This window comes from Tribolium castaneum, chromosome 2, assembly GCF_031307605.1.
Source record: "Tribolium castaneum strain GA2 chromosome 2, icTriCast1.1, whole genome shotgun sequence".
NCBI classification, from domain to species: Eukaryota; Metazoa; Arthropoda; class Insecta; order Coleoptera; family Tenebrionidae; genus Tribolium; species Tribolium castaneum.
The window spans coordinates 14,576,361-14,591,118 of NC_087395.1; the positions used below are offsets into that span (position 1 = coordinate 14,576,361).

The 14,758-nt window shown below is 36.3% G+C and overlaps 3 protein-coding genes across 4 annotated transcripts in view; all 3 read left to right on the forward strand.

Moving 5' to 3' along the window:
• The window catches only part of MICAL-like, a 32,449-nt gene extending 24,475 nt beyond the window's left edge, over window positions 1-7,974 (forward strand). For both annotated transcript variants that reach the window (XM_064355212.1, XM_064355211.1), the window contains exons 4-10: window positions 185-276; window positions 3,227-4,494; window positions 4,598-4,766; window positions 4,813-4,999; window positions 6,957-7,208; window positions 7,263-7,365; window positions 7,415-7,974. In XM_064355212.1, the coding sequence (XP_064211282.1) occupies window positions 185-276; window positions 3,227-4,494; window positions 4,598-4,766; window positions 4,813-4,999; window positions 6,957-7,208; window positions 7,263-7,365; window positions 7,415-7,832 (2,489 nt within the window). In that variant the 3' untranslated portion in view covers window positions 7,833-7,974. The remainder of the gene's footprint in view (window positions 1-184; window positions 277-3,226; window positions 4,495-4,597; window positions 4,767-4,812; window positions 5,000-6,956; window positions 7,209-7,262; window positions 7,366-7,414) is intronic.
• A 200-nt stretch (window positions 7,975-8,174) lies between these two features.
• On the forward strand, window positions 8,175-9,067 carry LOC658525 (uncharacterized). Its single transcript, XM_971193.5, has 4 exons — window positions 8,175-8,371; window positions 8,424-8,546; window positions 8,612-8,793; window positions 8,848-9,067. The coding sequence occupies exons 1-4, from the start codon at window positions 8,259-8,261 to the stop codon at window positions 8,955-8,957; spliced, it is 528 nt and encodes a 175-aa protein (XP_976286.2). The 5' UTR covers window positions 8,175-8,258; the 3' UTR covers window positions 8,958-9,067.
• A 1,819-nt stretch (window positions 9,068-10,886) lies between these two features.
• LOC103314122 (prisilkin-39) lies at window positions 10,887-12,134 on the forward strand. The gene has a single exon (XM_015983374.2). It carries the CDS (start codon window positions 10,931-10,933, stop codon window positions 12,056-12,058), a length of 1,128 nt encoding a protein of 375 aa, XP_015838860.2. The 5' UTR covers window positions 10,887-10,930; the 3' UTR covers window positions 12,059-12,134.
• The last annotated feature ends 2,624 nt before the right edge of the window (window positions 12,135-14,758 follow it).

Genomic DNA, 14,758 nt, shown 5'->3' on the forward strand with positions numbered 1-14,758 from the left:
AAGTAATCGCGTAATCCCATTTGGCAAATTAAATTTTTCAAAGTGAGGCCAGTCTTTCTCCAATCAGTGTCGTTCCTCCATAAATTTGATCCTTGTCGGGCGGAATAAAATGACCGATAAAACGGGAAAACGGCCGGCAATCCAATCAACTCTTTTATGTAGTTGAGAGTAATGTTTTTTCTAGGCAAATCACCGGCAAGACTGGCTTCAAAAAGACCGGCGACCTCTCCAGACCACGGCCTGGTGTCCCCAGCTTCCACGAGTCCTCCCACAAAGGTACCAATCACTAGCCATCATGTCTTTATTTTTTGTGCAATGTGTTCTGTTTTTTGTGCTTCGTTGAGTTCATTTAGTGTTGATTCCATGATCACTGTAGTTAGGGATAATGAGTAATTATAATTGAGATAATTCGAGTTTTGCATGGTTTTGTGGTGGTGGTGGTTTTCGCACTTTTGTTTGCTTCCTGCTCTGTGCTAATGACTCTAGCTCACACGGATGGCTGTGACAACACACACGTTACGTGCTGTTTTCACAAGGTGAACACGCGACATTGACATTGCTTGAAAAATTATTTATTCTTTTGCATGACTGATTCGCACCTGTTGTGGAAAATTTGCTTTTCTTGGTCGATTGTTTCATTCTCACTACGCTTTTTTCTCTCTTGTCTCCACTTTCACATCTTTTTTATCGTTGTAATAAACAGTGTGGGTTTCGGTTAAGGTATTAAAGTTGGTCGGAAAAATCAGGTGTACGAAATGAAAGTAATTGATTTTGTCACTTAGAGTGATGTAACACTGTTTATACATTTGTCTTTTATATGCAAAGAGCATGTCAGGATGCACAGATTGTATGCAGAGTGGTTTGTACATCTCAGTTTCTGCGAAACGTAGTGTGAATGGTTCTACATTTTAATTTTTATTGAAAGCACCAGTTGGAATAATTTCATAAAATTCTGGTGATTTGACATCTGCTTCGGATTCAGTGACTTAATATTTATAAACTTGGGCACAACATCTGCCATTTTATTATCCGATATGGTGAAATTAAAACAGAAGGCCAATGGCCAATTTAAAATAACTTGGTTTTACGCATCTTTTAAATTGAAAAGAATTTATTTGCTTGAATGCTGTATTGATCACTTAAATTTACACATAAAAAATCTTGTTATAATTATTTATTTATTACACGCCGTTTTCTTTGCTCTATTATCTTTGAAAATGCGAACTTTTCACAAATACTAAATGTTTTCATGTTTATTATCTGTGGGATCTTTGAAAGTGAAAACAATTATCATAAATCATCAGTTACAAGACACTGGCCATTTTGCATATCAGAAAGTGTTAAAAATCGGTGGACTATGCCTAATCTGTTAATCTGTAGCGACTGGCTTTCCAAAATCCGACACGTATGTGCCGTGATTGAACAAAAAAGTAGAACCCGACTGTACAGTACAGTACAGTACTTTCATTTATTATTATCATTATTATTAAATATTAAAGAGCAGAGCCCCTATTGGGAATATTATGCTCAAAATTAAGATAAAATAGTATTGTCCATTAAATATATTTCTTATAGTTACTAATAATACGAGTGCAAAAACACAAGCTTAAAGCTCGTGAACTGTCGTTATGCAACGAGCGTATGCGAGTTGCATACCTAGATACCCGAGAACTTTAAACGTTTTCGCATAAATGTTTTTTGTTGGAACATTTTAATTTAAAACACGTTGTTATGGGAAGCTGGTTTTAAATTAGTGAAAACACGTTTTTAAAATATTATATTAAAAAGAAGGCTTACAATACAAAAAAAAATTGTACAAATTTATAGGTATGAATTAAAAGCTTTTACTTAACTTGCTTTGTTGTCTGTCTGCCTGTTTCATATTTTTTAAGACAAATTTGAAAGGGTTCCCATTGTCCCAATGATATGAAATTTTGCATACTTACGTAATCTGCTTGACAATGCAATCCTATGTAGTTAAATACCCCCTAAATGGTTTAAATGGGGTTTAGAAGTTTTAGATTATGTTTATAAATGGGTGTACGATGTGTATATACCGTAACTTATACCAACATTAACGTTAAACAAATGTCGTTTTTTTTTAATTCATTTATGTTGGACAATAGAGTATAGACACGTTTTTTTTTTCAAGTCTTTATAATTACAATTAATTAATATCGTATTAACTTATGTCATTTTAAAACAAGCGATGCTTATACATATGTTGTTTTGTGCAAAAAAAAAGGTCAAAACATCTTTTAATCTTTTAAATTTAAAGGTCAACTGCATTAATTTAAGCTATTTTTGCGAGTATTATTTAAAAAAACTCACGTGAACAGACTTTCTTTGCGCCCTTTTCCAAACTCCGTTCACTTTTACCGGTGCATGCAGTTATTACCATGAGCAAAGCTTGTCGTAAACGACGGTTCTGCAATGATTTGTCGTTGTAATTCAATTTGAAACATTCAAACCGAGTAATTACGCTATTAACAGCAACATTGCAACTTAATAGCCAGCTATAATATAGTAGCATGCATGTGTAATGTAGCATGCAAAATGTAAACCGTAGTCACTTTTTTAAATAAAAAGGTGACAACCTTATAATAACTCTTAAACCGTTAGCAGCATCATAAAACTATCATTAGATAGCCGGAGCTGCTTGAAATCGAACAACAGATTTATAGTCGCAACAGGAAATTACACCGGAAAAAGTCGACTTTGTTGTAAATACGGCTTGACTTCATTTGTAATAAATACACTTGGAGGGTTTGTAAAGGTTTCCTCTTACATAAGTCTACGGCTTTTCGAACCATCACCTTGGATCTTGTCTTCACTTTCTTTATTGTCGTTGTGACAAGTTCCTGGAGCTTAATGAAGCGTCATGGGAAAGGAGCGCCCCTTTCTGCATACACTTTTAACAACAATGCGTCTAGTTTACGCAAACTCTGTGTACTAATTACCAAACACACTAATTTAATTACTTAGAAGAGTAGTTAGACACGTGTAGAGTAGCTAGCCGGAAAATTCCAGGACGGAAGCATTGCACAAAAAATAGCCGAACAATCAGCTGCGTCTTTAACCCACACTGTTTATTTTTCATAGGAAGAAAGCTTGGACATAATGGGCCAATACAAGCCTGAAATATTTTGCTAAAGGTAAAAATAGCTTGGCATTTTCCCCGCCACGGCTTCCGGCCTTTATCGAAGGAAACGTTTATCTGTTTTAGGTGGCATTTGCAGGCGCAGGCAAAGTCCGTCGCGAGCCTTGCGCGAAATGCGGCCTTCCAGTCTTTATCGCCGAACGTTTGAACGTAGGAAAACTGCTCTATCACCGCACGTGTTTTCGCTGCGCCCGCTGCAGCAGTCAGCTCACCCTGGCCAACTACTACGAGACGGAGAACAGCGACTTCTGCTGCGAGACGTGTCCGGACGAGGAGAGCCAGGTGCTGAGCCGGTCGCTGAGCGACGAGGAAAAATCCGCCACGTTGAAGAAAAGCGAAGACGAGTACAGTACCAGGTTCGAAACGGCGCTGGAGTTCCCCGAGCGGAGCTCCAGTCTGAAGTACAGCAAGGCGCGTTCGTGCTTCATCAACAGCCAAGTCGACGGGCTTGACAGCGACTCGGGCCATGAGGACGAACCGCCCGACTTGCCCAAGACTAGGCCTCCCGAGCGCGCGGCTGAAGACTCGTTCGGTGACAGTGGTTTTCCCAGCGGACTGAAGACTAATGTAAATACTGAAGTTAGTGTTAGTGTAGGTAGTACCAGTAGGACACTGGAAGAATCTCACGATATTGTTACCAAAGATACGATATCTGCAGAGGGCGACACAAGTTCTTTGGTTAAAGCTCGAATGCGGTTATTTGAATCCAAGTCTGATGCATCTAACGAAACGCAAAGTGTCAATAATCAAGTGCCTTTACGGACAAGTAGTGCAAGTGTAGAAGTCGGCGATTCCGAGCATAGCTTCAAGGACAGTACTTTAGATAAGGACTCCATCATCACCATTTCCGACTCTAGTAGGACCAACACCGGTGAAGAAACCACTAGCGAGTTGAAGGTAACAGATGACTCGGTGATCACGGTCTCGGACAGTGCGGAAGAAAGTCACTCAAAAATTGAAGAACAAGAGACACTTGCAAGAGAAAAACCAAACGAAGATGAATATCCTGACGACCTGAATCCCTTCGGCGACGCCGATGACGACGTGAAAGTTCCCCTAAACCCGTTCGAAGACGATGAAGACGATCTCCCGCCTCCGAGCCCCAAACCGGCCGCTCGACGGAAGATCAAGCCGTCCGCCAGCAGCGTTAACATGACGCCGCTTTACGTCGAACGCAAGAGCGTGAACCCGTTCGAAGAGCAGGACGGGGAGGAGAAAGCCGTCCCGCAGCCCTTGCAAAGAAAGCTGGTGCCGGCCCCGAAAATCAGCCTAAATCCGTTCTGGAGCGACGACGAAGAGGCGGCCACGCCAGTGCCAAAGCCGCGATTTTCCAAGTAAGTGAGTCATTGGCCTGCTTAATATGCACAGTCGGTGGGTAACTGTCATTTGTTTTGTTTAGGTGCGCTAATGCACAATGCTTAAATATCGTGTTATTAGGTCTTCAAGTGGCGGCCAGCCCGAGTCGATAAGTAGTTCGGCTTCGGGGTCGTCGAGTTCGCAGTTGGGATTAGCAACGAAGAAGAAAAAAGCGGCGCCGAAACCGCCGATGGTGGGCGGGAGTGAATCGGGACAGAGTTCCTTAACGTCGAGTCCTTGCCATAGTGTGGTGAGTTGACTTTGCGCGAGGTGGAAATGCTCAGGTTGGATTTTAGACGCAGTCACCGAGAGGTACGCCCAAAGTGAGGAAGGCGAAAAAGGCGCCGCTGCCACCAACAACTTCGACTCCCGTAGGTGGGTCTTCAGCACGGCCGGAGGCGCTGGAGGAGGATTTTGAACAGGAAAAGAGTGTCAAGGATGAGCAAAATAGAAATAGGCAAAGCCAGAATTTAACGTTGCAAAGTGAGTTTAAATTCGGGATTATAATAGTTACTATAACAGTAATTGTAACATAATTTTGGATAATTTGGTAGCGAAAGAACACGGAGCTATTTTGAGATTTTTTGTGAAAAATACGCCAAAAGTGGTGGTATTTTTTGACCCTTAGTCACTTAATATTGCCGCGAAAATTAGCTACACCAGACTGCTTAAAGACTTTTTCCTTTTTTCAATTGAATTTTTTAATTAACATTATCTTGACTCGAGCGTTTTTCAACCAGAGACGCCATTATTTTGAGAAATTTTGGTAAAAATATGTTAAAGAATTGCTAAATTGGGTCGAAAATGTTTTTATTTTTTTTGCGTTTAAGTACTTTCGCAAAACGAAGTCAGAAATCAATTAAATTATGACATTATTATTTTCTTTTTCTAACGTTTTATTTCAAGTAATTCCTTGAAAAACAATCCGCATAACGAATTACATCGCGAAAATGATATTTTATTATTATTATTATTATTATTTATATTATTTATTTCTTCTCGAGTTTAAAAAAAGCATTTTTTCAAAAAATTTCGCTAAGACGGACCACAAAATCACCAAATTTGGTCAAAACTGACAAAGTATTTTTCCTTTCTTGCCCGTTTTGTGCCATAAACACGTGTATTTCGAGAAATATCATCAAAAATAAGTCTAAGAATAACCAAATTGGAACGAAATTTGGTAATCTGGTCAAAAATTACATTATTTTCTACCTTTCTTTTAACCAAGTTGGGTTGTACCATTTTGTTTCATTAATATTATTTTCAGCAAGTTATAGATCTGAAAACCATTAATAAAATGGAAAATTACGTTGTTGTATCACAAATGCTTTAATTTCTGCCCTTTTTTCGATAAACCAAGCCAACAATCACTTAAATTATGACATTATTTTTTATTTTCTCGAACGTTTTGGCATGTTTTTCAGCAACTTTGAAATTGTTCCGAAACGTTTTCTCAAAAATGATCCAAAAGCCTATAACGATTTTATGTCGAAAATGGCCTTCTAATAGATACGTTTTTGAACAAAAAAATCTATTTTTAACCAAAGATTTCATTAAAGCGGGCTACAAATTTATCTTTGTCGAAAAATAATTTTTTTGGAAAATACGTCAAAATAAGCCAAAAAGTCGCCTAATCGGGTCAAAAATAGTTTTTTTCCTTTTCCAATGTCCGTTTAAATACTTTTGTGAGCCTTTAAGCTCTCAGTTTGCCATTTTTTGTGGGGAATTTCATCAAAAATACCCCGAAAAATCAACAAGTTGGATCAAAAATACCTTTTGCGTATCTTTAAACAAACCAACATGATCTCAGTTAGCGAGATTTTACTAAATCGAACTGAAAATTGTGCTTTTTTAAGCGTTTTACCACGTTTTTCAGTCAAAAATGCTCGAAAAATTACTAAATCATAACGAATTTTTCCATTTTTTGAGCATGTAGGTAATCATGATTTTGTCAAAAACGCAAAAAAACAAGCTTGGACAAATTTAAATCAAAATTTGGACGGTTTATTACATTTTTGGTTAACAACGCAATTATTTTGAACTATTTCCTCAAAAATAATGCCAACAGTCACGGTACCTAGGTTAAAAATGGAGCAGTTTCTATTTTTTAAACGTTGTTTGATTATTTAATATTGTAAAATCCTCTTTTATAAATTAAAATGTACATGTTTCATTTCTTTATTGATTTCAAAATAATTAGCCGATTTTTATTCAATAGTTAATTTTACATTTATTAACGTATATAAGTTCAATGGGAACTAATCACATCTTAAGGATTTTTTACACATTTTTTCTATAATTCTTTATAATTTGCTTGATGCAAAGTAAACATTTTAATTCATTTAGGTGTAAGTTTAAAATTGAACCAATAAGACTTAGCATAATTAAAAACGTCGTGATTGTTATTTGATTATTGTATTTGTTTTTGGTTCATAATTAGGTCCCAGCTCGAGTGAGAATTCTTCAAGTTTGAGCGCCCCAAATAAGAGTACTTACGGCAAATGGAAGCGGCGGAAAGGGCAGGCGCCCTCGCGGCCAATCCCGCAAAGACGCACCATCAAATCAATCCCAATGAACGAAGTTAGACAAGAATTGGAAATAATTGAAATCCAGCAGCAAGGTTTGGAGAAACAGGGGGTGCGTTTGGAACAAATAATCCGAGAGAAGTGCGAAGCACCCGGTGTTAATCCAGGTAATTGTGTCCAAAATTATTTAGTTTTTGTTAACTGTTTTTCATTTTCATTAGATGATTCTCTGGCGCCTGAAATTGAAGATATGGTTTTGCAGTTGTTTGAATTAGTCAACGAAAAGAACGAGTTATTTAGGAGACAGGCGGAACTCATGTACTTGTAAGTGTTTCAGTGTTTTTTGGTTGAGTTTGTGATTTTCCGCGTACAGGCGAAGACAACAAAAATTGGAGGAGGAGCATGCGGATATTGAGTATCAAATTAGGTGTCTGATGTTGCAACCGGAAGCGAATAAGACCGATTCGGATAAAGCGCGAGAGGAAGAACTGATAAACCGATTAGTGGAGATAGTTGAGAGGCGCAATGAAATAATCGAATGTCTTGAGATGGATCGGGTTAGAGAAGCGGAAGAGGACGACAGTATCAATAACCAGTTAAATTTGTACAACTTAAAGAAAGAGGAGTGTGTGGAGAGGACAAAGGAGAAGAAAGAGAAAAAGAAACACAAAAAGGAAAAGAAATTTAAACTAAAGGGGGCCAAAATCGACGCCGATAAAGACATCGATGAGTCTGAGGGTTCGACGTCGTCAGTTAAAGATAAAAAGAAGAAGAAGTTTAATATCTTCTGAGTGCTTATTTATTGATATTGTTATGTAAGCTGTGCTTCAATACATTATGTTACAGATTACGGTGAAATATTTTTTACTTTTCGTTAGTGTCATTTGTGATTTTTTACGTATTATTACTCAATAATAAAATTATTTTCACTGAGTGGCGTTTTATTAAAATTTTCGACGTAGTTTCGAAAAAGAAACCAATACGACAGATAAGGAAATCACTATACTGCAAAATCAAGGTGTTTCGTTAAATTGTTGGAAAAAATTCAACAAAAAAATACATTTTGAAATTATTGCTTGAAGGACAGGCAGTATTTTTTACTTAAAAATCACAGTGTTTTTAGTTGGTATGATTGCTTCTGCTATTTTTAATCACTTCATGCTGTCGTTTATCGGCAATATTTACTGATAAGTGTTAATAATAATCAGTTAATCAACATGATCTTCTCTTATGTAACTAAAATTCGGGAAATGGTGCGTCCCAGTGACGGTAAAATTGGTAAGAATAACGTCCCATCCGACAATCAAGAGGAAAAATCTGTTGCACTTCCGTAAGATCTAATATGGTTACTGTTTGTTGAACATTTGCTATACAATTCACAGTGCTCAGAAATATTGGATTTTGGGCATCGTTGAATATGTTCCTTCAGCTTACAATAAGTTACGAAATCTGTCTTCACCCAACATTGATACTTGCTATTACAAGGAAAAATTTAACACAATGTTGTAAGTGTGGTCATGACAGATTTTACAGATTTATTGTAAATACAATAATTGTATGTTTTATACAGTCGCCCAAGCTGGGGTTTGGCCGTTGTAGGGACTTTACCAGTGGTTGGAAACATCACAAATTTAGCGTCTGCTCTGCATGCGTACTCAAATGGTGACCCCTGGTATGGTCACCAAATGGTTGCCCAAACTTTGGTTGGGACATACCTTGATGTAATGTCAGGAGGATTATTGACCTGTGGAGGTTACAAATTCATACATAATTTAAGTTGTATTTTTAGAATGATTGCTTTTACAGCTGTGGGAGAGTTTGGAGCTGTAGTTGCACTAAGAATTTATGGATTTAATGTCGTGAATCAAGTTTTGAATCCATACGTGCATCGATATGTTCGCTCCAAAGAAGAATAATTTTCCACAGTTGCAATGACCCGACATTTTATTTGGTCAGTCATGATGCATTTTTACAGTGTTCATCAACACAAGTAACTGAAAGAATAAATGATTGCTACTCTTAATAATGTTTGTTTTTTTTTTAATATTGTTGCATTTAATTCAAGCTATCCTGATTTCATCTAGGTGTAAGTTTTTATTGCCTTGTCCAGTTTTATGCGTCCGCTGGAAAACTGTGTTATTTATGAATAATTAAATCACTGATACGACCACATTAACTATACATACATAATATTGTTATCGAGATTGTTATAATAATATTAATATGTATAACTCAGTGTTATCGCCCGTCAAAAAATAAATACTTCTAGTTACGTAAGCACAAATCTTTAAAATTACGCAATAAACGTTAGAGGGAATTTTTCCACAAAATATATAAGAAGCTAAGAAAATCTGCCGAAGGCTTTGTTACAAACAATTCTGAAAAATCGCCTTCTGATCTGAACTAAAAAAACAGAAATTAAAGAAAAAACTTAAAACCAAGTGTGTCCGCCACTATTACTCGTACTAGTTTTTTTGTGTAAAGGCCCGGATACCTAAACTTACAAATCTTATTTTATTTTATCTATTTTTAATAGTTTGTTTTAGAAATTATTTGTTTCATTATGACAGCTCGCATCCACATTAAATTAAAATTAAATTAATTAAAAAATCTAAAGTGATTGGTTTTCTCTGTAACTTTGATGGTCGCCCTCAAACGCCCCAATCAAAATATTTACAAATTTTACAAAAATCCTTACGCGCCATAAATCATTCATAAAATTATGATGAGTCTTTGTGGCGTCTCTTCCTCAGTTTTTCTCTGATATTCTTTGATATTTTCAACTTTGAACATGTATTATTTGTCAAAGACACAATATTTTTAACATTATCTCGTACAAAAATGTGACAGTAAATAACAATAATTATTCTCTTCCGAAGATAGTCATCAAGAAGGGGATATTTGGAGGGTGGAAACTGGAACACGATATTTTATGATAAGGCCGGCGAAAAAACATAAAAAATTTCATCATCTTTTTAGAAAATATCACGAAATAAGATGTTAATTATTTTTTTATTGCGAATAATCTCCAGACTTATTAATGGCACCACTACTTCTTACGGTTGTTGACTTACACTACGTTGATAAAAATTGATTAACGTTGTACTGAGTGCGGAGTGGGATAAAATTCAATGTCAGTTCCGGTTTTTGTTTACTATTTTAAAATTGAAATTAAATATTAAAATAATTATTTTTTTAACTTATAGATTAATTATATTATTATTAAAATTAGTCACCAAAAATCTATCAAGAAAGAAAAGTATTACAACAGGCTTTAATATTGTAGTAATTTTATTATGTGTACACTTTGTTGAGCAATTTATTGCGAGATACAACTATAGTTTGATGACAAAGATCCAAATTCGGTGCACAACCGAGGATAATTTTTTAGTATTATTTTATTATTTTACTTCAGACTTCATAGTTTCAACTAAAAACAAATCGTGAAGAGATAATTTTTTAATTTCTCAAAACTTCGAACTGAAATATGTTTACTATTACGCAACTATTAACTTACTTTAGGAAAAAAATTAATTACTCTTTTTTTTCTAGTTTTATCTTCCTTAATGTCAAATTAATTAAATATCCTCTGCCAGTGATGTTCTTGTTTTTACACTTACCAAAGTACGAATTAGATATTACTTCCCAAATTAGATATCTCCAATAGACGTTTTTTATTGTTTTCATATCAACCCGAGATGCCACTTTGAACCTTCCTAGAATCTTCCAAAGCGTAAAAAGCAAAACATATTTTTAAACCAAACCGTAATCAATTAATTACCACAAACAGGGGTAACGCACCTTTGACACAACACAAATAAGATTAAATCTTGTATAAAAGCACCACCGTCCCAGGCATCATCAGATCCAAACCAGCAACCCGCTCAAGATGAAGTTCCTTCTTCTGGCCGCCTTCGTCGCCGTGTGCACTGCTTCCACAGTGTACAGGAACCGCAACATCTCCGTCAACGACGATGGCAGCATCTTGATCACCTCTCCAACCGGTAAGCGTGTCATGATCACCCGCCCTGTGGGCGTCAACGGCCAGCGAAACATCGACATCTCCGTCTCCGGGCCCAACATCCCGACCAAGACCATCCAAATCAACGACAACAACCTCTACGACTCCGAGTACGCCTACGGCGGCTACCCGTACTCTTCCTACGACGGCGTCAACGAGGAGTACAGGACCAAGAGGGGCTCCAAGGGCAAGAGCCAAGGGGACGTCCTCGGGGAGATCTTCAGGGAGTACCAAGGCGCCGTCAACGAGCCCCAGTACGAAGTCCTCCTGACCAGAATCAGCAAGGCTGTGAAGAAGGGCGAGCTCAGTCCCCAGGTGTTTGATTTGCTGGAAGGGCTCGAGCGCGGATACGGCTCTGGATATGGCTACGGGTCTGGGTATGGGTACGGATCTGGGTATGGGTACGGATCTGGATATGGCTCAGGATATGGGTCTAAATATGGGTCTGGATATGGCGTTGGGTATGGTTATGGATCTGGCTATGGCCCATATGCGTCTGGGTATTATGGTTCTGGTTACGGACCGTACTATGGAGGCTACTATGGCTCCTACCTGCCATGGTGGTACCCCCGCAGCTACTACCGCGGCCAACAGTACGGACCATACTATGGCAACTACTATGGCAAAGACCAGTACTATGGCAGCTCTCGCTATGTGAACCCCCTTTTGCAAAAAATGTTGTACGGCAGCCAAGGCGGCTACGGTGACTACTACTACAACCAAGGTGGCTACGGATACGTCCCTTACAAATCGTACGCGAAAGGGTATCTTGGCAAAAACTACTACTACCCCTACCGTGGAGTTTCCGATTCTTATGAAACTTATGGACAGTTGAAAGAAGAACAACCCATTGAGGATTTCGTTGAATTTGAACGAGAACAAGAATACCCATATGCTGGCTTCTACGGGTATTACTACAACTCACCCTACTACAAGGACTACCGTGGGGGAAGAGGCTCTTACTACAACAGTGTTCCTCAAGTTCAGGCCTATTAAGCTGATATGAAAATGAATGTTTTGAAACGGCAATTGTAATTATGTGCATTGTGAAATAAATATTGATTTATTACAATTCTATTCGTTTTTATTTAATTACCATATCCTCATGGAAAAGTTTTTAATTTCTTAGTCAGGTTTGCCGAGTCTTGTTTCAACGAAATTAATAAGCACGGCTTATTAATGGAACGGCTTTTTTAATAACGCGTTTGGTGCAATTTTTTCATTTTTAAGCAAGAAATTTTTAAAACGAGACTAGTGAAAAAATGTTTATTTTCGCCCAAAATAACGCTTTGTTTGTTTGTTTTCAAGTCGGTTTAAGCCTTTTTTAAGTCAGGAATCGTAAGAATTCAACTTATTTTTTTTAAACTAGTAAAGAAATCGTCGTTTTTGGTTAAAATAGAGCAAACTAAATCATTACTTCAACAAGATTATTACGTTTTCGGTCAAAATAAGGCGATATGAACCACTCTACAGGGTGTTCCGTCTAGACCTCACATTGGAAGTATTGAAAGTTTTAATAAAGATAATTATTTGAAAGTTGGTACTCAGCTATTATCCGTTAAGTTCTGCTCAGTGAAAATATTTTCAAAATGGTGATACTTCCGGTTATACCGGAAGTCGCTATGAATTTTCTTATTTTAAATGGATGGCTATGTTTTTCACTGCATTCTTGGATTAGTTGAGTTATTTTAAGGAATTTTTTATCAGCCTTCCCTATACCTAAATTTAACAGTTTTCGAGATATGAAAGATTTTTTGAAAATTTTTGGATTTGCGCCTTTCACTTAAAAAATCGGTAACTCCCTTAGTTTTAGAGATTTCAAAATAATATTTGGAGAGTTAAAAGAGAAAGCCTATCTCTGTTCTCCAGTGTGTTCAGAATTGGAAAAAAATGTTAATAAACTTCATGTACCCATAACTTAATTTTTTCAAATGAGATGTCCTAATTTTTATTTTACTAGATGAAGGAGACAAACTGTTCAAAATTGTGTATGAAAACAGAATAAATTCATTGAATGTTGATTTAAAAAAACTTTAATATCTCACATTTTTTCTCTCGTTTCCATGATAACCTATGAGAAAAGGCCTATGGCTAATGAATTTTTCATTCCCAACAAAAAGTTATTGTAACTTGAAAATTATTAAACATAAATACAGGGAATGCTATACAGATCGATGCAGAATTAAATTCTCTATGATATAATAAAATAAAACTTTTGGCATTTCATTTGAAAAAAATGAGTTATGGATGATTAATGTTCTGAAAACTTAACTTTATAAAGATTTGGGGTTTATTATTCTTTTTTAGAAATTTGAAAACACAAGAGGAAAGATCTAGGCTTCCTCTTTCAAATGAGCTAAAAAATATTTCCAAATTTTAAAAAATGAGAGTTATCGATTTTTGAACTGGAAGGTGCAAATCCAAAAAAAATTTAAAACCCTAAATATTTCGGAAACGGCTAAATATAGTTATAGGGATAGCTTATGAAAACTACCTTAAAATAACTCTGGTAATCCAAAAAAACATTAAAAAAATATAGCTTTCCATTTAAAATAAGGCAGTTGATAGCGACTTCCGGTATGTTTTTTTCTTTTTTAAGCAATGAGCCGTTGAAACTCAAGGTTTTAAACAAAACTAGTGTGTAAGTCGTATTTTCAGTCAATCTAAATCTAAAGTATTGTGAGCCATTTGAAAGCGATTAGTGTTTTTTTTTACTTAATAATTCTAAAATAGAAAGAAAATTGACATTTTCGGTAAAAATAACTCGATTTTACCCATTTCAAAGCATGTTTGGCATTTCTTTAGGTGAAGATATGTTTAAAATCACTTATTTTAAGAAAATTATGTTATGATGAAATAAAAAAAGAGATCATTTTGTCGGTCAGAATTTCGCTTTCTTTAATTTCAAGAATAAGCGGAATAACTCGAGATTTTGCTAAAATTAAGTAAGAAACTTGTTTGTCTTTCTACTTTGTTTACTGACAAAATCAGGAAAAGTTTACGCGTAATTCGCCTAAAGCAAAAAATTCATTAATTCATTCATTGTCGGTTAACTACATATTTAGAGTTGAAGGCCCTTTTAATAACTTTGTTTTGTGCAAAAATCAGGACAACTTTACTGCTCATCTCGAGAATTAAATACGGGGAAAAACCACGAGCCCAATTGATATTTGGAAAAATATTGTTGTGTGGAAATCACTTTTTTTAGTTACTTTACCATTGAAGATGTGCATCTGGTGGTGCAGTGAGCCAAACAGATTACACATTTCTACCTTTCGCTATTTGTGCCGACTACCGAATTGTCCAAGAAATCAATTACCGTCTCTCGATTGTGGATTTTACTCAACGCATGAATGGTCAGGAGTTTCCAGAATCGTTGACGTCAAAATTTCAACATCTTAGAAAACAAAAAGTCAGTGGTCTATTTTAGGCGCTTTTGCATGAGAAATCCGTTTTTGTGGTTCATTGTCATTTATTTTTATTGAATTAAAGAGTTGTGTTACCGCAAGCGGGATGTTTGTCTTGAGAGAAACGCCAAATCAGATATTTGCAGTAATTTCTGCGAAATGGCTTGTGCACACAAACGCCGTTTGCTTTATTGTTAAAAGTGCACTTGAAAATCTAATGTGACTTCAATTCTAACAATAGCAGTAATAAGGTATTGTTGCATAATGAGGTGATCCAAGGTTTTCGATG

Coding starts and splice junctions, on each gene's coding strand:
- LOC658525 (XM_971193.5), top strand. CDS start 8,259: ATGATCTTCTCTTATGTAACTAAAATTCGGGAAATGGTGCGTCCCAGT. Junction 8,547..8,611: donor GAAAAATTTAACACAATGTT/GTAAGTGTGGTC, acceptor TGTTTTATACAG/TCGCCCAAGCTGGGGTTTGG. Junction 8,794..8,847: donor AGGATTATTGACCTGTGGAG/GTTACAAATTCA, acceptor TTGCTTTTACAG/CTGTGGGAGAGTTTGGAGCT.
- LOC103314122 (XM_015983374.2), top strand. CDS start 10,931: ATGAAGTTCCTTCTTCTGGCCGCCTTCGTCGCCGTGTGCACTGCTTCC.